The sequence below is a fragment of the Saimiri boliviensis genome, chromosome 14, assembly GCF_048565385.1.
Source record: "Saimiri boliviensis isolate mSaiBol1 chromosome 14, mSaiBol1.pri, whole genome shotgun sequence".
Lineage (NCBI taxonomy): Eukaryota > Metazoa > Chordata > Mammalia > Primates > Cebidae > Saimiri > Saimiri boliviensis.
This window is the reverse complement of record NC_133462.1, coordinates 94,312,393-94,338,445: the sequence shown is the minus strand read 5'-3', so window position 1 is coordinate 94,338,445 and position 26,053 is coordinate 94,312,393. Positions and strand designations below refer to the sequence as shown.

The window sequence follows — 26,053 nt, the reverse complement described above, 5'->3', positions numbered from 1 at the left end:
TGAATATGTAAAGCTGTTCTAAAAACTGAAGTTTACTTTTTTTTTTTTTTTTTTTTTTGAGACGGAGTTTCGCTCTTGTTACCCAGGCTGGAGTGCAATGGCGCGATCTCGGCTCACTGCAACCTCCGCCTCCTGGGTTCAGACAATTCTCCTGCCTCAGCCTCCTGAGTAGCTGGGATTACAGGCACGCGCCACCATGCCCAGCTAATTTTTAGTATTTTTAGTAGAGACGGGGTTTCACCATGTTGACCAGGATGGTCTCGATCTCTTGACCTTGTGATCCACCCGCCTCGGCCTCCCAAAGTGCTGGGATTACAGGCTTGAGCCACCGCGCCCGGCCTGAAGTTTACTTTTTAAAAAACTGATGGGAAAATGTTCACTGGTATCCTAATGGATTGTTTGGGATTCCCAAAGTGGGGAATTAATGAGATAATTTTAGTTGCCGAATGGGTGTAACATTAAAACATTAAATCATATACTGCAAAGTTATTCTTTTCTTCAGCTCTTCTGATTAGATCACACAGTGAACCCTCTCAGTGCTAGGATGTCTATGGCTTCTTTGACATTTACTAATCTCCATTATTTAATGAAGACAAACTCATAACCCCAGCTGGACTCCATGTCTACAGTTTAATAGCATTGCTTTGCTTTGAGTCCATCGTCAGGCCCCTTTCTTTACGGCAAATGCTACCAGTTGTCCTTTTGTGTGAGCAATCTGAAACTTTCTTTAAAGAACCTGATTACAGTTATTAAAAGGAAGAACATCAAGTGTACTGGTTGACAATGGTGACTTCTACCTGATCCCTGTGGGTGTGAATTAAAACAATCCTTTTACCCTTTGTGTCCTGGAAATGGCTTCCAGCTGATGATCTGCAGGTCCCAGTGAACCACCTGGAGAAGGTCTTATGATCTGTGGCTGACATCCTGTCCCTGAGTAAAATATCTTTGCACTGAGTTCCTCAAATCTCATCATGCCTCCCACTCTATTCCAAAAAAATAGCTACTAAGATTTAAAATAAAAACAAAAAACTGGCCGGGCGCGGTGGCTCAAGCCTGTAATCCCAGCACTTTGGGAGGCCGATGCGGGTGGATCACGAGGTCGAGAGATCGAGACCATCCTGGTCAACATGGTGAAACCCCGTCTCTACTAAAAATACAAAAAATTAGCTGGGCATGGTGGCGCGTGCCTGTAATCCCAGCTACTCAGGAGGCTGAGGCAGGAGAATTGCCTGAGCCCAGGAGGCGGAGGTTGCGGTGAGCCGAGATCGCGCCATTGCACTCCAGCCTGGGTAACGAGAGCGAAACTCCGTCTCAAAAAAAAAAAATACCAAAAAAACAAAAAACTAAAAACTACATACCTTCCTCACAGTTTGTGGACAGAGGCAGGCAGAACTCAAAGACATCCCTCTGCTGAGGTCAATGCACATCTACTTCCTTTGGAAGGGCTCATCAGAAACTCAAAAGCATACAATCCTTTGTCTCTTACCTAACTTTATATATATGCCTGGAAGCCCCTCCTCGCTTCAAGTGGTCCCGCCTTTCCGGACTGAACCGATGTACATTTCACATATACTGATTGATGCCCAGTGTCTCCTGTGCCCTGATCACCTTGGCCACATGTCGCCAGGACCTCCCGAGACTGTGTCATGGGTGCGTTCTCAACCTTGGCAAAATAAACTTCCTAAATTGAGACTTGTTTCAGATGCTCTTTGATTTACAAAACATTTATAAAAGAACTTCCCTTCCTCATATGACTTAGAGAAGGCTTGAGGATGTCCCCTCATTGACCTGACACAAGGCCACACACAGACCTTCCAAATCCCCACTCATTGCCCCACAAATGATTAGGCTGACCGCCGTACTCACTGATGCATCAGAACGGAGCGCTTGTTAACCAAACTCTCCTCCCAGGATCCCAGGACCGTGAACCTGAACCTACCCTCAACTTGAGGCAGCAGACAACCCCTCCTGAGAACAAGCTGGAGGCCAGGTAAAACTTTCTCTGATTACTCGGTTCACTCCACCTCCCACCCCTCCCTTCCTGTGGCTCCTCCCATTTGCCCACACTTCATTCTTCCTAGCTTTTTTTTTTTTTTTTTTTTTTTTTTTTTTTTTTTTTTGGGTCACATAATTCCACTTCTAAAAATTTAATCTATAGAATATAGTTGCATGAGTACACAAAGATTACAAGAAGGTTCATTGACAAGTTGCTTGTAGTAAGAAATTTCTAAACACATACAGTAGTTATCTGCCCACAAAATTATAGGACTTCTATTCAGTGGAGTACAATGCAGTTTTGAAAACAATGAGGTAGATCTATGGAGACCAACAAAAAGATGTTTACAATATACTGTAAAACAAAAGCAGATGTAGCTGAAGAGCATCTACAGCATGGTCCTACATATGTAAAAGGCAAAAAGACAAATACAAAAATCCTTATATATGGAACAAAAACTTCAGAATGTTAGATAAGCAGTCTCTTAATAAGTAGCTTCTTTTTTTTTTTTTTTTTTTTTTTTTTTTTTTTTTTTTTCTTTTTCTTCTTCTTTTTTTTTTCTTCTTTTTTTTCTTTTCTTTTTTCTTTTTTTTTTTTTTATTGCATTTTAGGTTTTGGGGTACATGTGATGAACATGCAAGATTGTTGCATAGGTACACACATGGCAGTGTGCTTTGCTGCCTTCCGTCCCCTCACCTGTATCTGTCATTTCTCCCCATGCTATCTCTTCCCACCTCCCCACCCCCCGCCCCTCCCCCATTTCCCCCCAACAGACCCCAGTGTGTAGTGCTCCCCTCCCTGTGTCCATGTGTTCTCATTGTTCAACACCCGCCTATGAGCGAGAATATACGGTGTTTGATTTTCTGCTCTTGTGTCAGTTTGCTGAGAATGATGGTTTCCAGGTTCATCCATGTCCCTATAAAGGACGTGAACTCATCGTTTTTGATGGCTGCATAATATTCCATGGTGTATATGTACCACATTTTCCCTATCCAGTCTATCATCGTTGGGCATTTGGGTTGGTTCCAGTCATTCTTCCTAGCTTTAGTCACTCTTCCCTCTAGAAGAAAAACCCCTTTCTTTCTTTCTTTTTTTTTTTTTTTTTTTGAGACGGAGTTTCGCTCTTGTTACCCAGGCTGGAGTGCAATGGCGCGATCTCCGCTCACCGCAACCTCCGCCTCCTGGGTTCAGGCAATTCTCCTGCCTCAGCCTCCTGAGTAGCTGGGATTACAGGCACGCGCCACCACGCCCAGCTAATTTTTTGTATTTTTAGTAGAGACGGAGTTTCACCATGTTGACCAGGTTGGTCTCGATCTCTCGACCTCGTGATCCACCCGCCTCGGCCTCCCAAAGTGCTGGGATTACAGGCTTGAGCCACCGCGCCGGGCCAGAAAAACCCCTTTCTACCCAACGTTTGAGATGCTGGCAGATTTCACAGTAGGAGTATAGTCCCCCCACTTCCTATCACAGCAGCCCCTTCCCCTTCCCCTTGTAATAATCCTTTTCTATTAAGTGACTCCTTACCAAGTCTGGATTTTTTTTTTTTTTTTTTGTATTTGACACAGTACAGGTGGTATTTGCAGTGGCAATATAGTGAAAGTGGTCTGTGAATGAATTAAGAATCAGAAATGCTGTATTCATAAGACACAACAAGACAATGGTTCGGGGAGAGAGCTTCCCATATTCATTTTGAATCCTTGGTGTTTGGCTGGATGCCATAATAATTGTGAGCTCATATCTTTGTCACACCAGAGTTGAAAAAGCACCTGGATCTAGGAGGTGTTTAATAGTATTCTGGGTGTGGTGACACAAGCCTATATAGTCCCAACTACTCAGGAGGCTTAATTGGGATGGTAGTTTAAGTCCACAGTTCAAGCCCAGCCTGGTTCACACTGGCATACCTCATCTCAAAAATAAATACACAGGCCAGGTGCGGCGGCTCATACCTGTAATCCCAGTACTTTGGGAGGCCGAGGCGGGCAGATCACTTGAGTCCAGGAGTTCAAGACCAACCTGGATAATGTGGTGAAACCCCATCTCTACTAAAAATACAAAAAATTAGCTGGGCATGGTGGTGAGCACCTGCAGTTAGCTACTCAGGAAGCTAACGTGGGATGATCGCTTGAGCCCCGTGAGTCGAGGCTGCAGTGAGCCATGGCCATGCCCCTGCATTCCAGCCTGGGCAACAGGAGCCAGATTCTGTCTTAAGCAAAAATAAATAAGTAACTGTGTCTAATCAACTCATTTGTTTAACTAACATCACATGTGTACTTTTCTTTATTTATGTCTTTTTTTTTTTTTTTTTTTTTTGATACTTGTCCTCCCTCTGTCACCCAGGCTGGAGTGTGGTGACATGATCATCGCTTACTGCAACCTTGAATTCCTGAACTCAAGCAACCCTCCCATCTCAGCCTCTGGAGTAGCTGGGACTACAGGTGCGTGCCCCCACACCTAGCTAGTTAAAATTTGGTTTTTGTAGGGATGGGGGTCTCACTTTGTTGCCCCAGATGGCCTTACACTCCTGGGCTCATGTATCTTCCTGCCTAGGCCTCTCAAAGCACTGGGATTATAGGCATGAGCCACTGGGCTCGGCTGACATCTCGATTTTTAGCCCACTATGGCTCATATGAGATGTCTGACTCCAGAGTTGCAATATAATAAATATATTTTATTTTAAGCAATTAAATCTGTGATAATTTTTATCGCACCAGTAGGAAATTAGTACAACACACATATAGTTATATATGCTATATATACATGCTATTGTATGTATAAAATATTTTGGGGACATTTACATAGCAATGTTAACATCATTTCCTTTGGAAAAGGGAACTCAGGGTCCAGGTGATCAAAGGTCAGAGGGAGACTTTACCTGTTATTTTGGTTTGTCCTTTTGAATTTTGAAGCTTTTTTTTTTTTTTTTTTTTTTTTTTGAGATGGAGTCTTGCTCTGTTGTCCAGGCTGGAGTGCAATAACATGATCTCAGCTCACTGCAACCTCTGCCTCGTGGGTTCAAGTGATTCCCCTCCCTCCACCTCCCAAGTAGCTGGGCTTACAGGTATGCACCACCATGCCTGGCTAAGTTTTCTATTTTTAGTAGAGATGGGGTTTTTTTGGTCCGGCAGGTCTCGAACTCCTGGCCTCAGATAATTCACCCACCTCAGCCTCCCAAAGTCCGAGGATTACAGGTGTGAGCCACAATGCCCAGCCCCTGAGTACATTTTTAAACATTAATTAAATTTAAAACCTTTTTTATACAAAAATTAGCTGGGTGTGGTGGCATGCACCTGTAATCCCAGCTACTGACTGAATGGAAATCAGCCTGACTCCCAGGCTGATGTAGGAGGATCTCTTGAGCCTGGGTGTCTGAGGCTGTAGTGAGCTGAGATCGTGCCACTACACTCTAGCCTGGGTGACAGAGCAAGACCTTGTTTCAAAACAAACAAAAATTATTTTTTTCTTGTTGGATTTCTCGGCTGTATGTCCTAGGCAATCTCTGTCCCTTCAACTTTAAAGGGAAAATGCACTTTCCCATGGCTTGTCTCCACAGAAACTCACGTTGAAACCTAATTCCCAATGTGGCAGTGTTGAGAAATGGGACCTGTAGGAGGTGATTGTGCCATGAGGGCTCTGCACTCATGAATGAATTTTTCATTCATGGATTAACTGATTAATGGGTTTTCATGGGAATGGAGCTGGCAGCTTAATAAGTAAAGGAAGAGAGACCTGAGCTATTGCACTCAACCCCCTTGCTGTGTGATGCCCTGCCCTACCTTGCACCTCTGCAGAGTCTCCACTAGAAAGAAGATCCTTACAAGATGCAGCCCTGCACTCGACTCAGTTCAGTCTGCTCCAGCTCACTCCACTCCTCTCCACTCCATTTCACTTGTTCCGTTCTATTCCATTCCACTCCATTCCACTCCATTCCACTCCATTCCATTCCACTCCATTCCACTCCATTCCATTCCATTCCATTCCGTAGTATTCCATTCCGTTCTATTCCACTTCACTTCATTTTGTCTGACTCTATCCTATCCTGCCCTATTCTACTCCACTCTATTTCATTTTGCTTATTCTATTCCATTTCATTCTATACGATTTCATTTTATTTTATTCCACTCTACTCCATTCCATTCTATTCCCCTTCCTTTCATTACACTTCACTCCTTCGTTTCATTCCATCGCATTTTTTTCTATTCTCTTCCATTCTTTTTCATTTTGCTCCACTCTATTCCATGCCACTCCATTCTATTCTATTCTGTTTTACTCCACTCCATCCCATTTTTCCAGTTTATTCTGTTTTATTCCGTTTTATTCTTTTCAATTCCCTTCCACTGCATTCTGCTGCACTCCATTCCACTCCACTCCATTGCATTCTATTTTATTTTATTATGTTGTTATATTCTGTTTTATACAACTCCATTCCATTTTATTTCAATTTATTCGTCTAGTGCATTTCTTTTTTTTTTTTTTGAGGCGGAGTTTCGCTCTCGTTACCCAGGCTGGAGTGCAATGGCGCAATCTCGGCTCACCGCAACCTCCGCCTCCTGGGTTCAGGCAATTCTCCTGCCTCAGCCTCCTGAGTAGCTGGGATTACAGGCACGTGCCACCATGTCCAGCTAATTTTTTGTATTTTTAGTAGAGACGGGGTTTCACCATGTTGACCAGGATGGTCTCGATCTCTTGACCTCGTGATCCACCCGCCTCGGCCTCCCAAAGTGCTGGGATTACAGGCGTGAGCCACCGCGCCTGGCCTTTTTTTTTTTTTTTTTTAAGATGGAGTTTTGGGCCGGACGCGGTGGCTCACACCTGTAATCTCAGCACTTTGGGAGACCAAGGTGGGTGGATCATGAGGTCAAGAGATCAAGACCATCTTGGCCAACATGGTGAAACCCCGTCTCTACTAAAAATGCAAAAAATTAGCCAGACGTGGTGGCACATGCCTGTAATCCCAGCTACTTGGGAGGCTGAGACAGGAGAATTGCTTGAACAGGAGGTGGAGGTTGCGGTGAGCCGAGAATGCGCCATTGCACTCCAGCCTGGGCAACGAGAGTGAAACTCCGTCTCAAAAAAAAAAGATAAAAAAAGATGGGGTTTCACCATGTTGGTCAGGCTGGTCTTGAACTCCCGACCTCAGGTGGTCTGCCCGCCTTGGCCTCCAAAGTGCTTGGATTACAGGCGTGAGCCACTACGCCCCGCAAAACCCTATCTTAAAAAAAAAAAAAGAGAGAGAGAGAGAGAGAGAAAGAATGAGAGTTAGTCAGACATAGCCGGGCATGGTGGATCACGCCTGTAATCCCAGCACTTTGGGAGGTTGAGGTGGGCAGATCACCTGAGGTCAGGAGTTCAAGACCAGACTGACCAATATGGTGAAACCCCATCTTTTAAAAAAAAAAAGTTAGTCAGACATAAAATCACGTGACTGTTGTCCCAGCCACTCAGGAGGCTGAGGCAGGAGGATGGCTTGAGACCAGAAGGTAGAGGCTACAGTGAACTATGATTGCTCCACTGCACTCTAGCTGGGGCAACAGAGCAAGACCCTGTCTTAAAAATTAATTAATTAGCCGGACGCGGTGGCTCAAGCCTGTAATCCCAGCACTTTGGGAGGCCGAGGCGGGTGGATCATGAGGTCAAGAGATCGAGACCATCCTGGTCAACATGGTGAAACCCTGTCTCTACTAAAAATACTAAAAATTAGCTGGGCATGGTGGCGCGTGCCTGTAATCCCAGCTACTCAGGAGGCTGAGGCAGGAGAATTGCCTGAACCCAGGAGGCGGCGGTTGCGGTGAGCCGAGATCGCGCCATTGCACTCCAGCCTGGGTAACAAGAGCGAAACTCCGTCTCAAAAAAAAAAAAGTATGAACCAAAATTAAGGGAGGAGCAGAGCAAGGTGGCAGAACAGAAGGCTCTGCTAATCATTCTCCCTGCAAGGACACCAATTTAACAACTAACTGCACAAAACAAGCACCTTTATAAGAACTAAACATCAAATGTAAACTCACAGTATCTGGTTTTAACTTCATATTGCTGAAGGAGGCATTGAAGAGGTAGGAAAAACAGTGTTGAATCACAAACACCATCCCTGCCCCCTTGCCAGGCGACTGTGGCGTGGTGCAGAGGGTGACTCTGTGCACTGCAGGGAAGCCACTGTGAGGCGCTGAACTCAGTGCTGCCCTGTCATAGCAGAAAACAGAATGGGACAAAACTCAGCTGAAGCCCACCAACGGAAGGGACGTATAAACCAGCTCTAGCCAGAGGGAAATCACCCATCCCAGCAGTCCAAACCTGCAGACTTCACTGCCACAGGCTGAAGTGCTCCAGGGCCCTAAATAAACTTGAAGGGCAGTCTAGGCTACAGGCAAGTTCCAGTGCTGCACTGGGCCGTAGTCCGTGGACTGTGGGAGCACATGACCCACTGAGACACCAGCTGGGGCGATTAAGGAAGTGCTGGCATTCCCTCTTCCCTACTCCCAGGCTGCAGAGTTTGTAGTTCTAAAAGAGAACTTCCTTCCACTTCAGGAAAGGAGAGGGAAGAGTGAGAGGGCTTTGTCTTGCACCTTGGATGCCAACTCAGCCGTAGCAGAATAGGGTCCTAGTCAGAGTTATGAGGCCCCTTTTCAAAGCCCTGGCTCCTGGACAACATTTCTAGACACACATGGGCTCAGAAGGGAACCCAGTACCTTGAAGGGAAGGACACAGCCCTTCCAGGAGTCATCACCTGCTAACTGAAGAGCCCTTGGGCCCTGCATAAGGAGCAGTGATACCCAGGCAGTATGTCATGGTGGGACTCTGAGATGTTCTGGCTGTAGGTGAGACTCAGCACATTACCATCTTTGTGGCTGTGGGGCAAGGGCCTGCTGGAAGCTGTGGGGTGAGGGGAGGGAACTTAGAAGATGGGTTAATACGTGCAGCAAACCACCATGTCCCACGTATACCTATGTAACAAACCCGCACATTCTGCAAATATATTCCTTTTTTTGTAGAAGAAGAAATTAAGGAAAAAAAAGCCCATTTTCAGGGGAGGAATTCAGCAGGCTGTAGTAATTTGCTTAAGTAAAAAGAAGTCAAGTACCGATAGCTAAGGCAATAGGGAAAAGGCCTCCAAGGCATTTCAGAGACCTTGGCGAGAGCCCGTGCCATCACAGGCCTAGAAGCCTAGGAGGGAAAAATGGTTTCATGGACCATGACCAGGGCTCACCCTGCACAGCCTTGGGACACAACTTCCTGCATCTCAGCCATGCCAGCTCCAGCTTTGGCTCAAAAAGACCGAGGCACAGTTTAAGCCACTGCTTCAGAAGGTGCAAGCTAGAGGCCTTGGTAGCTCCACCCGGTGTTAAGCCTGTGGGTGCACAGAGTACGATAGTTGAGGCTTGGGAGCTTCCACCTAGATTTCGGATGATGTGTGGGAAAGCCTGGGTATTCAGGCAGAAGCCTGCTGCAGGGACAGATCCCTCATGGGGAACCTCTACTGGCTATGGAGGGGAAATGTGTAGAATCCCCACACAGAATCCCCACTGGGCCACTGCCTAGTGGGGCTGTAAGAAGGGAGCCACCATGCTCTTGACCCTGGAATGGTAGATCCACCGGCAGCTTGTTCCCTGCGTCTGGAACAGCTACAGGCAATCATCACCAGTTCGTGAGATCAGCCGCTGGGGATGAACCCTGCAAAGTCACAGGAGTGGAGCTGCCCAGGGTCTTGGGAGCCCACCCCTTGCACCGGTGTGCTACAGATTTGAGACATAAAGTCAAAAGAGATTATGCTGGAGCTTTAAGATTTATGACTGCCCTGCTGGGTTTCAAGCCTGCATGGGGCCAGGAGCCCCTTTCTTTTGGCCAGTGTCTCCTTTTTGGAACTGGAGTATTTACCCAATGCCTGTACCCCCATTGTATCTTGGGAGTAACTAACTTGTTTTTGATTTTACAAGTTCATAGGTGGAATAGTCTTGCTTTGTTTCAGACGAGAATTTGGACTTTGTACTTTTGAGTTAATGCTGGGATGTGCTTAGACTTTGGGGCACTGTCGGGAAGGCACGATTATGTTTTGAGATGTAAGAATAAACTAACACAGACGGCATTTCTAGATGTGCCCTGGACCGGAGGGGAGCCCACTGCCCTTAAGGGTGAGTCTAGGCAAGGCAAAATTTACCACAAGCTGAGTGGAGAGCGCTTGGGCCTTCAGGGAATGTCAGCAGTTGTCCTGCTGTTCTCCCCATGGGCCTGTGGTGGTGGCCATAGGGTGCAGCTCCTCTGCCTTTGGGAAGGAGAAGAGTGGAAAGGACTGCATCTTCCGGCTGGAGTGCTAGCTCAGCTGCAGAATGGTTAGGACGCTAGGCGGTCTTCTAAGGTTTCTGACATTAGTCCCCGCCTCCCAGACAGCACCTCTGGGCACGTTCCTGGCCTGGGGTAGCTTACCATACGGAAGAAACAAACACAGGCTTGGCTGGCTTTGCCACGTGCTGAGTGTGGAGCCCCAGAGCTTCCATCAACGGCTGTAGTGACACAGGGGTTGCAGCAGGCCTTGGGTGAGACCCTGTGCTTGCTTTGGGAATGACCCAGCACAGCTCTAGAAGGGGTGGCCTTAGGGGTACTTGTGTCACTCCAGTGCCAGCTCCAGGTGGCTCAGATTGGAAAGAGAGACTGTTTAGAAGAAAGTATGAAAAGAAAACAAGAGTCTTTGCCTTGTGAATCAGAGAATTCTTCCAGATCTTGTGCAAGACCGTCAAGGCAGTACCTCCATAGTCTGCAAGGACCACAGTATTAGTGGACTTAGGGTGCCCCTAAAGCAGATACAGCTTAGCTCACAACGCTCAAGTCCTTTCGAATATCTGAAAAGCCTTCTCAAGAAGAATGGTAACAAGCCCAGACTATGAAGACTATAATAAATACCTAATGATTTAATACCTAGGCAGACAGACATTTGCAAGTATGAAGATCATCCAGGAAAACATGACCTCACCAAATGAACTAAATAAGGCAACAGAGATCAATCCTGAAGAAACAGAGATATGTGACCTTTCAGACAGAGAATTCAAAATAGCTGTGTTGAAGGAACTCAAAGAAATTGAAGATAACACAGAGAAGGAATTTAGAATTCTATCAGATAAATGTAATAAAGAGGCTGGAATAATTTTAAAAAATCAAGCCAAAATCCTGGAGGTGAAAAATGCAACTGGCATACTAAAACTTGCATTAGAGTTTGTTAATAGCAAAATTGATCAAGCAGAAGAATTAGCATAAAGACAGACTATTTGAAAATATGCAGACAGAGGAGACTAAAGAGAAAAAGAATAAAAAAGAATGAGGCACACCTACAAGATATAGAAAATAGCCTCAAAAGGGCCAATCTGGGAATTGTTGGCAATAAAGAGGAGGTAGAGAAAGAAAGTTTATTCAGAGAAACAACACAGAACTCTCCAAACCTAGAGAAACATACCCATATCCACTAAAGAAGGTTATATATTAGAACATCAGACAGACTTAACACAAAGAAGACAACTGCAAGGTATTTAATAATCAAACTCCCAGAGATCAACAACAAAGCTAAAGGATCCTCAAAGAAGCAAGACGAAGGAAACAACTCACAATGCAGCTTTAATGTGTCTGGCAGCAGACTCTTCAGTGGAAACCGTACAAGCCAGAAGAGAATGGCATAACATATTTAAAGTGCTGAAGAAACAACCAGAAATCCCCAAAAAACCCTTTATCCTGAAGTAGTATATCTGGCAAAAATATTCTTCAAATATTTGAAGAATGTTTGGGAGTGAGAAATATAGACTTTCCCAAACAAAAGCTGAGAGATGTAATCAACACCAAGGCTGTCCTCCAAGAAATGCTGAAGGGATTCCTTCAATCAGAAAGAAAAGAATGTGGTCAGGCTCAGTGACTCACAGCTGTAATCCTTGCACTTTGGAAGGCCAAGGTGGGTGGATCACCTGACATCAGAAGTTCAAGACCAGCCTGGCCAACATGGTGAAACCCCATCTCTACTAAAAATACAAAAATTAGCTAGGTGTGGTGGTGGGAACCTGTAATCCCAGCTACTTGGGAGGCTGAGGCAGGGTAATTGCTTGAACCCACATGGCTGAGGTTGCAGTGAGTGGAGATGGGGCCACTGCATACCAGCCTGGCAACAGAGCAAGACTCCATCTCAAAAAAAAAAAAAAAAAAAAAAAAAGATGTTGGTTTGCCCTAATTTGAATTATAGATTCAAAACAATCCCATTAAAACTCTTTAAAAGTTATGTAGTCAATAATGAAAAATTGACCCTAAAAGTTATATGGAAAGACAAATAATCCAGAATGGTTAACAGAACAATGAAGAGTAAATTTCTAGTGTTCATATTACATGATTTTAAGATTTATTATAAAGTTGCAGTAATCAAGACGGTATGGTATTTGGAGAAGAATAGACAAATAGATCAATAGAACAGAATAGAAAATTCAGAAATAAACCCATAAAATGCAGTCAACTGATCTTTGACAAAGAAGTAAAGGAAATTTAATTTTAAAAAGTAGTTTTTTCAACAAATACTGCTTGACACCTAGACATCTATATGCAGGGAAATAAATGAGACAAAGACCTTGCCTTTCTCACAAGGTTAGTTCAAAATGAATAAAAAACCTAAATGTTCAGTGGGTAATAGTGTCAAAAGAGAGAGAGAGAGAGAGAGAGAGAGAGAAAGACCCTAAATGTGAAATGCAAAATTTGGAACTTCTAGAAGATAAGACAATAGAAACTCTAGGATACCTTGGGTTTGACAATAAGGTTTCAGATGCAACACTAAAAGCATGACTCATAAATGACAAAATTGATGAATTGGACTTTAGTCTTGTTTTGCAAAAGATACTGTTAAGACAAGAAAAAGACAAGCCAATGAATGAGACTAACAATTGCAAAAGACATCGTTGATAAAGAACTGTTAGTAAAAATAAAAAAGAGGTCTTAACAACCCAGATGCAGTCACAAGCCCTGAGGGACCATATATACTTCTGAGCTATTGCCTATGAATTGGTCCTGTTAAAACTCTAAGGATGACTTTAAGACGTCCTCAGATATTTTGCTAAGTTGCAGCAGGAGAAAATGTCTTTATCAGCAGACCTATCTTTATGTCACTTGCTTCCAGAATAAGAGGTTATTTCAGGCACAGTAGTTTTAGTCTGTGTTAAAAATCATAAGCAGCCTTAAAAAACCCAAAAATGAAAAGAATTTGCAGATATATGGAATACATTATATGTTTTCAAAGTCTCCTATGATGAAAAATAAATACGTTGTTTGGCTTTGATTTCCTAAATTCATTCCCCAGCTATTTTCCTAAATATTCCATATCCTCCCAAGATGCTTCTGCAGTTTCTTGAGGGGTTATGCCAATGATAAACAGTACTATATGGGCACAAATATCAAAAGGATCTGCTTCTACTGCAGAAGTGTAACTCTCTAGAACCTTGAAGAACCAGGGAAGTTGCATGAGTAGTGTGGTGGGTCTATGGAGATACATAGGCTTTGGAGTTAGTCAGAGTTGAGTCTGTATTCCAACACAGCTGCTTAGTAGCTATGGGGTTTTGGAAGTTTCTTGCCTTAGAACAGTTACATAAACCTCATCTGCAAGAAAAGGCATAATGATACTGATTGCAAAAATTCTTCATTCCTCCCTGCATACTTGCCCTTTGCAATGTGCTTTTATAGCTGCTCCCTTCAAGAGGCAAAATCTGTACTTCAAAACTTTTAGATCTGGCTGGTCTTATTTGCTTTGGTCAACAGAAAGTTGAACATATAACAGTGTGCTCGTTTGGGACCTAGGCTCAAAAAGTCTTGAGTGCTTTTGTTTTTCTTTCAGAATCCTGTTATCTCTATGATAATAAGCTCACATTAACCTGCTGGGGGATGAGATACCACATGGAGAAGAACGAAGGTGCCCCAGTTCACAGGCAACTCACCCCTAGAAACAGTTACAATCAGCATCTGACCACACGTCTGAAGGATCCCAGCTGAGAGCAAAAGCATTGCCCAGCTGAGCTTAGCTGAAATTGCTGACCAGCTGAATCATGAGCTAGTAAATTTTAGGTGGTTTGTTATGCATCGCTAACTAATACATACACCCAATACAGACAGGATGTCAAAATTCAATGAGAGACTGATTACCACTTAGATGCAAACAGTAGGCACCCTATAGATATTGATTTTGTTTTCCCTTTATTTAAATTTGGATCTTGTTAGACGGTGATGAGTTATGTAGAGATACATATGTCCACATGTCTATGTGTACATTTGATTGGTAAACTCACCCAGTCTCCCACACCATAGGAGGAAAAATACAACCAATAGCCTGTTTATTAGGGCCAAGGCCAAATACCAATATAAGAAGTTTGTTTAATCTATTTTCTCTATATCTAAACTTTGGAAGTCACAGCTGTGGAAAGACCTAAAGACTTGGTATTAGGTCCTGCTGGGGCTCCACTGTTCTTTTTTCACTGTCTGATCTTTGGAAGGAAGATGGACAGCAGAGGGGGCAGCAGTGGTCTACCTGTGGACACTCTTTTTGCAGCCCTTGCTCTCTCTAGGGCCCTGTCCCTTCAGCCTTTGGCCTGGGGAGAGATGTTGATAAGGAGGCACTGATCTTTCGCTTCTGGAAGGAAATGAAGGTTCAGGCCCTTCACCTCCCTCGGAGCTGCGCTCAGTGTGCCAACCACTGGCCATGTGCGGGTACTGAAGGGCCTGGAATTTGGCTGCACACAGATGTGCTGGAAAGGTCTGACGAAATACAGAGTGGGTTTCACAGACTGACTACCGGAAATTATATAGTTCATTCATATATTGATTATATATTTAAATAAGAATGTTTTGAATATATTGGGTTAAATGACAATCAATTTCACCTGTTACTTTTAATTTTTTTTTTTTTTTTTTTTTTTTTTTTTGAGACGGAGTTTCGCTCTTGTCACCCAGGCTGGAGTGCAATGGCGCGATCTCGGCTCACCGCAACCTCCGCCTCCTGGGCTCAGGCAATTCTCCTGCCTCAGCCTCCTGAGTAGCTGGGATTACAGGCACACGCCACCATGCCCGGCTAATTTTTAGTAGAGATGGGGTTTCACCATGTTGACAGGATGGTCTCGATCTCTTGACCTTGTGATCCACCTGCCTCGGCCTCCCAAAGTGCTGGGATTACAGGCACGCGCCACCACGCCCAGCTCGTTTTTTTGTATTTTTAGTGGAGACGGGGTTTCACCATGTTGACCAGGACGGTCTCGATCTCTCGACCTGGTGATCCACCCGCCTCGGCCTCCCGAAGTGCTGGGATGACCGGCGTGAGCCGCCGCGCCCGGCGCACTTTATTTCTTAAAGGATTGTCTCCTCTATGGAATTTCACGCTGCCTGATCAAAGTACCAGAGGCCGGAAAGTTCCTAAGATCCGAAATGTTAAGGTCCTTGCCACTATATTGTTTTCATTTGCGAATAGAATAACATATATATATATAACTTATAAATGAATATAACCTTATACAGACGTTAAAGGGAAACACTCCCCTGGGCTGCGCGCGGCCCAGGGCATCGAGGAAGCCGGGCAGGAAAAGGCTGCAGCCGAGAACCTGCTGCTTGCTCGTCAGCCCAGTGTCGCGTCACACCCTCCGTCACTCAGGGCCTGAGGGGGCGGGGACTGGAGCCCTAGCCAATCAGCGACGCCGACGTCCAATCCGCGCGCGGGGAAGGGTCCAATCAGGCGCGCAGCCAGACAGAAGGGCGCGGCTTCCGGGAGGTGGCGGGGCCTTCGTCTCGCCCAGTCCCCGCGCCGTCGCCGTCCGCGCTCCGCGTGCTCTGCTCGGGGACGCCCAGGGGGCCGCCGCAGCGCTTGCCCTGTGTCCTGCGGGCATCAGGAGACCCACAGCCTAGAGGCCTGCACAGCCGGGAGGCGGGGAAATGGTGGGTACACGCACAGGGGCCCGAGGTGGGGGCGGGGCGGGTGCAAACGGCCGCCACTGGCCGCCGGCCCCAGGCCTCCCCGCGTCTCCCTCCGGAGTCTGCGGACCCGCGCGGCGCTCGGCTTCCCCTGGCCGCGGGACGGGATGCGGCCTCGGCCGCCGGCCGCGCCCGGCGTCCGGTCCGCTTGAGCGCGCGGCTTCCGCCCGGCCGGGGCCCTCGCCGGCGGCTGCGCGCTGGCGACTGAGGAGCCGCTTGGTGCGGGCGCTGCGGGTCCAGGCCCTGCTTTTCCCTGGTGGACGGGAACAGGGAGCCGCGGCTTCAATGTGAGAGTTCGTTTGAGCGAGGGCCTGTGCACCGGTGCAGAGCGCGCAGCCGGGGTGTGCGGTGTCCAGAGCCACGGCTTCGTGAGCTGCGTGGGGACGCGAACCGCGCCCGGAACCGGGTGCAGGTGGGTGGGCGCCTCGCTGGGGCTGCCCGGGTGCAGACTCGCTGCTTCTGTAAGGAGAGGCTCGTTGCAGGTGTGTGGTTGGTCCAGCCTGAACATGGTTTTCCCCTAAGGTGGTCATTTACAAGGCGTGTATTTGAGTTTTCTCTCTTTCCCCAGGAACCCGGGGCGCTAGTGCTGCTTCAGCCTAAGTAGCGACTGCTGGTTAATGGCTTCAAACTCTGCAGAGGGGCTGGGTTCCATTGCGCATCCAGATGTGCGGCGGGCAGGCGGGCAGGGCCTCACGTCCGCCATCCCGTCCTCGCAGCCTGTTTGTCCTTGGTTGTGCATTTCACATACAGCGTTTTTAAAGTCACTTTTTCACAGAGCATTGGATGGCACTTTTTTTAGACATCTGTTTTCTGTTTGGAGACGTTTTATGTGAACAGAGAAGAATCTCCTGACACTCTGCTCCTGACACACACACAAAACCTTTGTGCCTGTTCTTTTATCTTCTCCAGGCACAGACACCTTATCAGAATGTCTTTGGTTTGAGGTTCCGCTTTGGAAATGTGACAAGGTCATGTGTCCCAGACACCCTTCGGTCTTACCCTGTGCCTGGGTTTCATTGTTGTCTGGGGTGACCCAGAATGCCCCCAGCAGTCCTGCCTCAGGGAATGTGTAGTGGATATTAACCCCTTGTTCCTTTCCTCCCAGAGGACAGCCTCAGTGATGGAGGTGGAGCCTCTTAAGGGAGCAGCTGGATTCTCTGGGGCTGAGAGAAATCTACCCTTAGTTTACAAAGCTAACCCGAGAAGTTAAGATTGTCTTCACCCAACTCGAGCTTCTCTGCTCCTTGGAGACACATTGCCGGTCAGCCAGTAGGATGCCGATATTGAGAGGAAAAGACAGAAATGATTTCTGATGTCTGGATCCTCTCAGACTTGTGAAGGTGAAAAAACTGTTGCAAAGGACAAGGAAAACCCACTCCACTGAGATGGTGCAAGAATCTGCAAAGCCAGACCACTTAGGGCACACAGTGGGACACAATGTGGTGGCTCCTGGGCGAGCAGGGAGGGTGGGCATTGCGCAGTTCGGTGGACAATGGGGAAACAGGAGAACGTCCCAAGTGACAGGATGGCCTGACGTCGCACTTGAGTCAGATTTGTCTGTGTTCCAGTCAGCACTGCCACTTCATGGCTTTTACACCTTGAAAACTTTTTTCACTTAATTCAACCTTAGTTTTTTTAATTAACTGTCTATTGCATTTTAACAGTAGAGCTTCAGACGTAAGAAAATGTTTAAGAGGTGGATTTCAGAAAAGACATTCAGTATATAGTCAAATATTCACTGATTTACCTTTTTTCTTCACTAGAGTGAGTGTATAAGCTTGTCAGGCCTGTTCTTTTTTTGGAGGATGATTGTAAACAGAATCCCAGGGCTTAGCTGTGGGAATGCTACCAGGGAAAGTGATAGGGAAAATCTCTCTTCCAGTATGGCTGTAGGAAATGAATATATTTCCACAAAATAAATGTAGTAGATTAATTGGCGAATTACACTGATTCATCAGAATATTAGTTCCTCTTTTTTAAAGGGTGGAGAATTTGTGGAGTTGATGTCTCTGTTAGTTAGATGTGTGAGTTTAATATTGAATTTTAGCTGGGCACGGTGGCTCAAGCCTGTAATCCCAGCACTTTGGGAGGCCGAGGAGGGTGGATCACGAGGTCAAGAGATCGAGACCATCCTGGTCAACATAGTGAAACCCCGTCTCTACTAAAAATACAAAAAATTAGCTGGGCATGGTGGTGCGTGCCTGTAATCCCAGCTACTCAGGAGGCTGAGGCAGGAGAATTGCCTGAACCCAGGAGGCGGAGGTTTCGGTGAGCCGAGATTGCGCCATTGCACTCCAGCCTGGGTAACGAGCGAAACTCTTGTCGCAAAAAAAAAAAAAAAAAAAAGAATTTTAGAGGATGGGACTTGGCATCTCCTACATATGTTCATAGGTGTGTTATACTAGGTGATTTGAATTATGGAAATAATTTGACATGTTTATTGTCTGAAACTGATAGACACTTTTGCTCTATTGAGGTATAAAATATAAGTGCCTTATAATTTTATTCTCTTAAACACTGTGTTTGAGTGGTTTTGCTGGATTCTTCAAACACTGGGCATTTTCTCATTAAAACTAAGTGAATGGCCGGGCGCGGTGGCTCAAGCTTGTAATCCTAGCACTTTGGGAGGCCGAGGTGGGTGGATCACGAGGTCAAGAGATCGAGACCATCCTGGTCAACATGGTGAAACCCCGTCTCTACTAAAAATACAAAAAATTAGCTGGGCATGGTGGCACATGCCTGTAATCCCAGCTACTCAGGAGGCTGAGGCAGGAGAATTGCCTGAACCCAGGAGGCGGAGGTTGCGGTGAGCCGAGATCGTGCCATTGCTCTCCAGCCTGGGTAACAAGAGCGAAACTCCGTCTCAAAAAAAAAAATAAAAATAAAAATAAAAAATAAAAAAATAGAAAACTAAGTGAATAACCCTGACTGGAAAATGGAAGTCTGAGCCCAGTGACTCTTAAGTTAAGGCCAATCTTTTTTTTTTTTTTTTTGAGACGGAGTTTCGCCCTTGTTACCCAGGCTGGAGTGCAATGGCGGGATCTCGGCTCACTGCAACCTCCGCCTCCTGGGTTCAGGCAATTCTCCTGCCTCAGCCTCCTGAGTAGCTGGGATTACAGGCACGTGCCACCACGCCCAGCTAATTTTTTGCACTTTTAGTAGAGACAGGGTTTCACCATGTTGACCAGGATGGTCTCGATCTCTCGACCTCGTGATCCACCCGCCTCGGCCTCCCAAAGTGCTGGGATTACAGGCTTGAGCCACCGCGCCCGTCAAAGTTAAGGCCAATCTTGAGCCTGCAAAAGGAGATCATTGAAGGCCCAGTTAGTTCTTGCTGGGGAGCCTCCCCTGCAGATGTCCCAGTCTGCACACCCCAGCATGAAAGGAGCCCTTGATACGGAGAGGAGCTCTAGAGCCGTGGAGAGCTGGGATCCACAGGTGGGTGCTGCTGGGTGGGAATGGAAGTGGAGTCAGGAGGCTCTTTCTGAGGATGGAATTGTTACTGTTCTGGGGCTGTTTCTAGACTTTGTCAAATAAAACAAATTCACATTTAGGTAAGAAGTTACTTAATTCTAAAGGAGTGTTACAACAGAGGGAAAGCACCAGCTGCGGTATCTTCCAGGATCTCGAGGCTTAGGCAGAACACCAGAGGAGAAGGAAGGTGAGAGTGAGAGGACCAGATGCAGGGCGGCAAATCAGATCCTGATGAGAAAAAGTTTTACTTACTCCCAAAGTGGCCTGTTCTTAGTGGGGGTCATAAATAGGAGCTATATGTTAACTAAAGCAGAGGGTGGTACAAATTCAGGGGCCTGGGAGAAAACAGAATCTTAAGCAGTTTGGTTCATAATTATTTTGTTCTAAGAACTGAAGACAAAATTGTTGAGCTGACTGGTTATAGGAAAAAAAGGGGAATTATCTGTGCCTGGCTTTGTGATAGGTATAGGAGGGAGCGTCATCTAAGTTATAATGAGAGAGCTGTTGCTTTTTATTAAGCTGTTCTTGGAGAACACAGAGCTGAAGGATTTCAGTCATCACAGCTGTTTACCCACCATCTTTCCCCGCCAATTTCCCTTGCCATATTCAGCTCTTCCGTTTGACTGTTCTGGAGTTGTATCTTTTATAATAAACTGGTAAGCATAAGTACAGTGTTTTCCTGAGTTCTGTGAATAGCTCTATCAAATTATTGAACTTGAGGAGAGGGTGATGGGAGTTTCTTTCTTTTTTTTTATTTTTTTATTTTTTAAGAGACTGGGTTTCTCCATGTTAGCCAGACTGGTCTCAAACTCCTGACCTCAGGTGATCTGCCCACCGTGGCCTTCCAAAGTGCTAGCATTATAGGTGTGAGCCACCGCGCCTGGCTCTGGGAGTTTCTGATATATAGGCAGTAGCCCAGAAGTATTGGTGGGCCCAGGGGACGTGACTGGCCTCTGCAGCGGCGGCAGTGTTGTGGGACTGAGTCCTGAACCTGTGGGGTCTGTGCTGACTTTGGGTGGTGTCGGAATTGAGTTGTTGGACACTCCGTTGGTGTCCAGCAACTCCACACATTTGTTGTCAGAACAAAGACGTCACAGTGGCCTGGGCTGGAGGCCATCTCAGGGTGTCTCAGGAATGGGAAGTTCTGTTCTCATGCACGAACATTGCACATTCTCCTCTGATTCCAGTTCTTTCAGGGTCAGAGAGGACTGAGGACTTAGAAGCAAAGACTTCTGCGGACACAACCCTCTCTCCACTCTGCTGCCACTACATGATTTTCACCTACTTGTAAACATACCCACTAGGCACTGACATGGCCATGTCCCTTCCAGGACCAGGCTTCACCCTCAGGAGTCCCATCACAACACCTTTGCTTCGAGAGCTTTCCATGAAAAACCCACATGGGTACCTAGAAGACTCCTGGGCTATCCCCACCCCCAGCAGCCTGATCCCTCCACCCTGCCCCCACCCGGCTTTTAGACGATATGGCTGTAATCTCTTCTGCCTCCATGGATACAAGAATGAGCTGGAGCATACCCCACTTGGGCCAGTATCTGTAGCACAAACCGCTTCTTTACTAAGTCTGTACTGAGTACTTAACATGGGTACATGATAGCACTTCTCTGCTTTTTCTTTTCCACTAACCCTCTTTGATATGCACAATTTGTCCAGGACTCCCCCTCAAGTACTTGAATCCAGACCTACTGAAATTCAGGTATCCATGAGTTCCAAGACCATGGATATTTGAACTTGGCTGTGGTAAGTCATTGAAGCCCAGTTAGTTCTTCTCGGGGAGCCTCTCCCTGCAGGTGTCTGTACACCCCAAGTATGAAAGGAGCTCTTTCTACTGAAAGGAGCTAGAAATAAGAGGTTTAATTCCCCAACAGAAAATAAGAGAATAAATTTTGCTCTTCTCCCCTTTTTTAAAGCTTTTATTAACTTTATTTGTTGAGATACAGTTTCACACTTTTCATTCAGGCCAGAGTGCAATGGCACATTCATGGCTTACTGCAGCCTCAAACTCCTGAGCTCAACCCCCACCTCTTGGCAAATTTTTAAAATTTATTTTGTGTAGAGATGAGCTCTCACTTACGTTGCCCTGGATGGTCTGGAACTCCTGGCTTCGTGCTGTTCTCGCCTCGGCCTCCCAAGTGCTGGGATTACAGGCATGAGCTACTGTGCCTAGCCAACATAGACATCTTAAAGCCCCATTTTCAGAGTGGCACCCTTTGAGTTTTCCAAATCCAGGGACCTGTTACAGTTGTGTGAGAAGCTCCTGGTATAACAAGAGCCTGGTGACAGAATCTGTAAATGTAAACAAGAACCCCAGCAGCGGAAGGTCAGGGCCACAAAATATGCAGAGCCATGGCCACAGCCGCACCCATCTGTAAAGTCGGTATGGAAGCACTGTTGTCTTTTTCGTGACTCAAGATTTAGCCAATTAGGGACAAGTGACACCTCTGGGTTAAGAATCTGCTGCTCTGGCGGGCATGGCCGCTTACCCTTGTAATCCCAGCCCTTTGGGAGGCCGAGGCAGGTGGATCACAAGGTCAGGAGTTCAAGACCAGCCTGGCCAACACAGTGAAACCCCATCTCTACTAAAAATACAAAAAAATTAGCTGGGCATGGTGTCAGGTGCCTGTAATCCCAGCTAATCTGGAGACTGAGGCAGGAGAATCACTTGAACCCAGAGGCAGAGGTTGCAGTGAGCCAAGATCACACCACTGCAGTCCAGCCTGGTTGGCAGAGCAGATTCTGTCTCTAGAAAAAAAAATGACTCTATACATTTTTTTTCCCTAAAAATCAGTGATAGAGAAACAGGAAAAGAAAAGCTGGGCCCTTCATGTAAATCCTGGGGATTACGGAACACTCAGTACCCACCTCCCTGGGTGTTAGAGGAATGACCTCACTTCTTATTAGGTTTTCAGCACTGTCCTCTGTAACATACTTCTGAGCATGTAGTAGGTGTTCCATAAACATTGCGTTAATGCACGTATCCATGTTTTTTTCCCAGTGCAGACTTGCTCAGACATTGCTGCCTTCCCTAGACTATAGTAAACGTTAAAGGTTCAGCAGAGAATGCCATTTTTCAAGATGGCAGTTGGTGGTCCTCACTTGCAGTCGGAAGCATTTGTGTTGTAATACCAGTGTTGGGAAGGAACTCTGCTGTGCTTGCCTTCTCTAGCCGAGTGCTGCTGATAAGGAGTCCAAGAGGAACAGTATCGGAGGACTTGATAAAGAAGCCAATTTACAGACCCTTTTCACAGCTGCAGAAACATTACTTAGAGTGGGGCCTGGAATATCAAATTAGAATACCAAATTATTTCTATGTACATTGAAGCCTGAGAGACAGTGCTCAGCTGTGTAGTTCTCAGCCCAGGCTTCCAGTTAGAATCACATGGCCAGTTTAGAGAGCTACCGTCATGCATGCCCTCTCCAAAGATCCTGTCTGTGGTCTAGATGGAGGCATCATTGTTGTTTTAAGTAAGTGCCTCCCCGCCCACAATGATTCTAAGGTGAGATCAGAGTCAAGCTTGAGGGCTCCCAGATACCGTCACGGGACTTCAGTTCCAAAAGGAGGTCAGAGGGCCTGTTCTACTTGGGTTTGGTGGGGGTCGGTCACCAAGGTCCATGTTTCCTTAACTGTGGGAGTTCATGGCAGGGGAGATCACCTGAAGGCAGGGGATTTTTGGTCTTTGTGTGGGAGCTCATTTTTTCTCCCTCCTGTGACAAAGAATAAGGGAACGTGCCCTCTTCTGTGCTTCAGGGCCTTCTGCCTATAGGTGTGCTGGTTGCAGGGGAAAAGGTTGTGCTGACACCTTTAAAGGCATATTCTCAGATACGGGTGTGATTTGTCCAGATAATCTCACCTGAGAAGGAATCCCAGAGAAGAAGGAAGAGGAGGAAGAAATGGCTGGTTCTCAGGTGAATGTGTCTGGGTGCAGGGGATGTGTCCTCTCTTTCTTTGGAATGCCATGTGTTGAGAACTTGCAGACCTTTATTTCTGTACTCTGATGTGCCTGCCTAATACGTTTTTTCCAACCACTTTCCCCCACTTTTTTTTCCTTAAGATTGTTAATCAAGGAGCTTTGTAAAATCCTTCCTCCTGTGTATTCCTCCAGAATATTCTCTCCATCCAGGCTTCTTATATGTCATGACCAAATCTCACCATCAATGTATGATGAGCAGTATTAAAAATGTTCTGTGACAGATCAACATGGGAAAGTGCGGATGCCCAAGATTCCCACTGGGGATGGGGTTGGGTTTTCGGGTGCCAGTGAAGAAGGGGACTGTGCTGTTTAGATTTCATCCACATGCTCCATCAGCTCTGTGCAGAACAGAATTAAGAAAAGGGACGTTTAAAGAGGATGGCATTAATTGCCTAAAATAACTTAAAGTTCCGAAAAGAGAATAATTAGAAGACACTCCTGTTAAGGATACTAAAGAAACACTTTTGAAATGCACTGTTAGAGATGATAGTACCTGAGAAATATCTATCGCTTGAACTTTGCATAAAACTGATGTTTCTGGCCAGGCGCTAGGGCTCACACCTGTAATCCCAGCACTTTGGGAAGCTGAGGTGGGCAGATCACTTGAGGTCAGGAGTTCAAGACCAGCCTTCCTAACATGGTGAAACCCCGTTGCTACCAAAAATGCAAAAATTAGCTGGGCATGGTGGCACACACCTGTAATCCCAGCTACTTGGGAGACTGAGGTGGGAGAATCACTTGAACCGAGGAGGCAGAGGTTGCAGTGAGTGGAGATTGCACCATTGCACTCCAGCCAGGGCAACAGAGCAAGGCTCTGTCTCAGAAAGCAAAAGAAAAAAAGCAGATGTTGCTACGTTATTAGATTCAGATTGTAATTTACTATTTTTGTGGCCAATAATATTAGAGCGGTGATTTTGTGTCCCCATGTGTGATCCTTGATATTAATTTATCCTATTATAGTTGATCAGATTTTTCCAGTGTAGAGTTACTTTTCTCCTTATTTAGTACCTTGGGGAGATTACTGACTGATGTGTATAAGCCATCAATCACATTTAATTAGGAAGCTCTTCTTTCTTTTTAGATTCTCCTTGTTTATAGCTTGCTTTGGAAAATGAAGGCTCTCAAGCTTGTTTACTGGTTAGATAAACTGAAACTGAAATAAACACAGGCTCTGCCACTTCCTGTATGTTTGAAAAAATATTTTCCTTTGGCCAGACATTGGTATCACTGTATAGCTTACTAGAAATTGGGGAAACTCAGGCTTCACCCTAGGTCTTCTGAATCAGAACCGGCATTTTCAGAAGATCTCTAGTTTATTGTGTACACATTAAAATTCGAGGGGTACCTTCTGATGAATCATGATTTCTACATATGAGAAATATTTACAACTTATCCTGTGTGATATAAATATAGCAGGAAAAAAATATATATGCCTGTGTTGATGCCCTTAATTTTCTCCTGTGTTATTCACAAAAGTATATCATCGATACTGGTTCTGTGCGTCTTAATGCCAGCCTCTTAAGAGTTACAGAATACATTAGAGAACGTTTCTGTGTTTACAATTATTTGATCATTTCAGTCTCTTCTATAAGTAAGAACCAATTCTTTCTGTCTCTCTTTGTGCCTGAAATCAAATTAAAAACTCTACCCATGGACACTTGATAAGTATGTGTTTTCTTTTTTTCCAGGGACTGTTGATATTCAGGGATGTGGCCATAGAATTCTCTCCTGAAGAGTGGAGCTATCTGAACCCTGCTCAGCAGAATCTGTATAGGGATGTGATGTTAGAAAACTACAGAAACCTGGTCTCCCTGGGTGAGGATGACATCATTGCATTATTTCTGTTTTACACAAAGGATTTTATTTCCTTCATTATAGAATATTTTGGGGAATTTCTGCTTTGCATGAATCAGTTTCAGATTTCTGCTTTCAAGGAAAACTTGGGGATTTGTTGGTATAGAAAAAAATAATCTTCGAGGTATTTTATCTTGACATTAACCTTACTTTGTTGAAGTGATGCACATACTCTAGATTAGTGGTAATTCCAGAAATTTAGTGGCATAAAATAGTGTTGCCCACACCCTAAAACCTAGTTGCCATCACCAGTTTTTGATTCAGTACTATTAGGTAGTAAAGCTAGGGACTCATAAATTTAAAATACTTTCTTTTTTTTTGAGACGGAGTTTCGCTCTTGTTACCCAGGCTGGAGTGCAATGGCGCGATCTCGGCTCACTGCAACCTCCGCCTCCTGGGTTCAGGCGATTCTCCTGCCTCAGCCTCCTGAGTAGCTGGGATTACAAGCACGGGCCACCATGCCCAGCTAATGTTTTGTATTTTTAGTAGAAACGGGGTTTCACCATGTTGACCAGGATGGTCTCGATCTCTTGACCTCGTGATCCACCCGCCTCGGCCTCCCAAAGTGCTGGGATTACAGGTGTGAGCCACCACGCCCGGCCTAAAATACTTTCTAAATATTCTAAAGGTTCTATCAGGAAACAGTATTTTGGGATTTATTTTCTAGAATCTTCCGTTACGTCCTTGTTTCTCTAGTGAACACAGTACTAGGTTGGTAATTGGAGAATTCAAGCAAGAGTCATGCTACTTTAAAAAAAATAAAACACGTCCTTTTTTTTTTTTTTTTTTT

General features: G+C 45.6%; 1 protein-coding gene across 4 annotated transcripts in view; it reads left to right on the top strand.

The window, feature by feature from the left end:
• The first annotated feature begins 1,305 nt into the window (after positions 1 to 1,305).
• Positions 1,306 to 26,053, top strand: part of ZNF695 (zinc finger protein 695) — a 36,680-nt gene continuing 11,932 nt past the window's right edge. For 2 of the 4 annotated variants that reach the window (XM_039464222.2, XM_074385481.1), the window contains exons 1-2: positions 15,746 to 15,910; positions 25,098 to 25,224. In XM_039464222.2, the coding sequence (XP_039320156.2) occupies positions 15,908 to 15,910; positions 25,098 to 25,224 (130 nt within the window). In that variant the 5' untranslated portion in view covers positions 15,746 to 15,907. Of the gene's footprint in view, positions 1,991 to 4,333; positions 4,432 to 15,745; positions 15,911 to 15,934; positions 16,429 to 25,097; positions 25,225 to 26,053 lie in introns of those variants that run through there. The other 2 variants (XM_074385480.1, XM_039464221.2) reach the window with 2 other exon arrangements.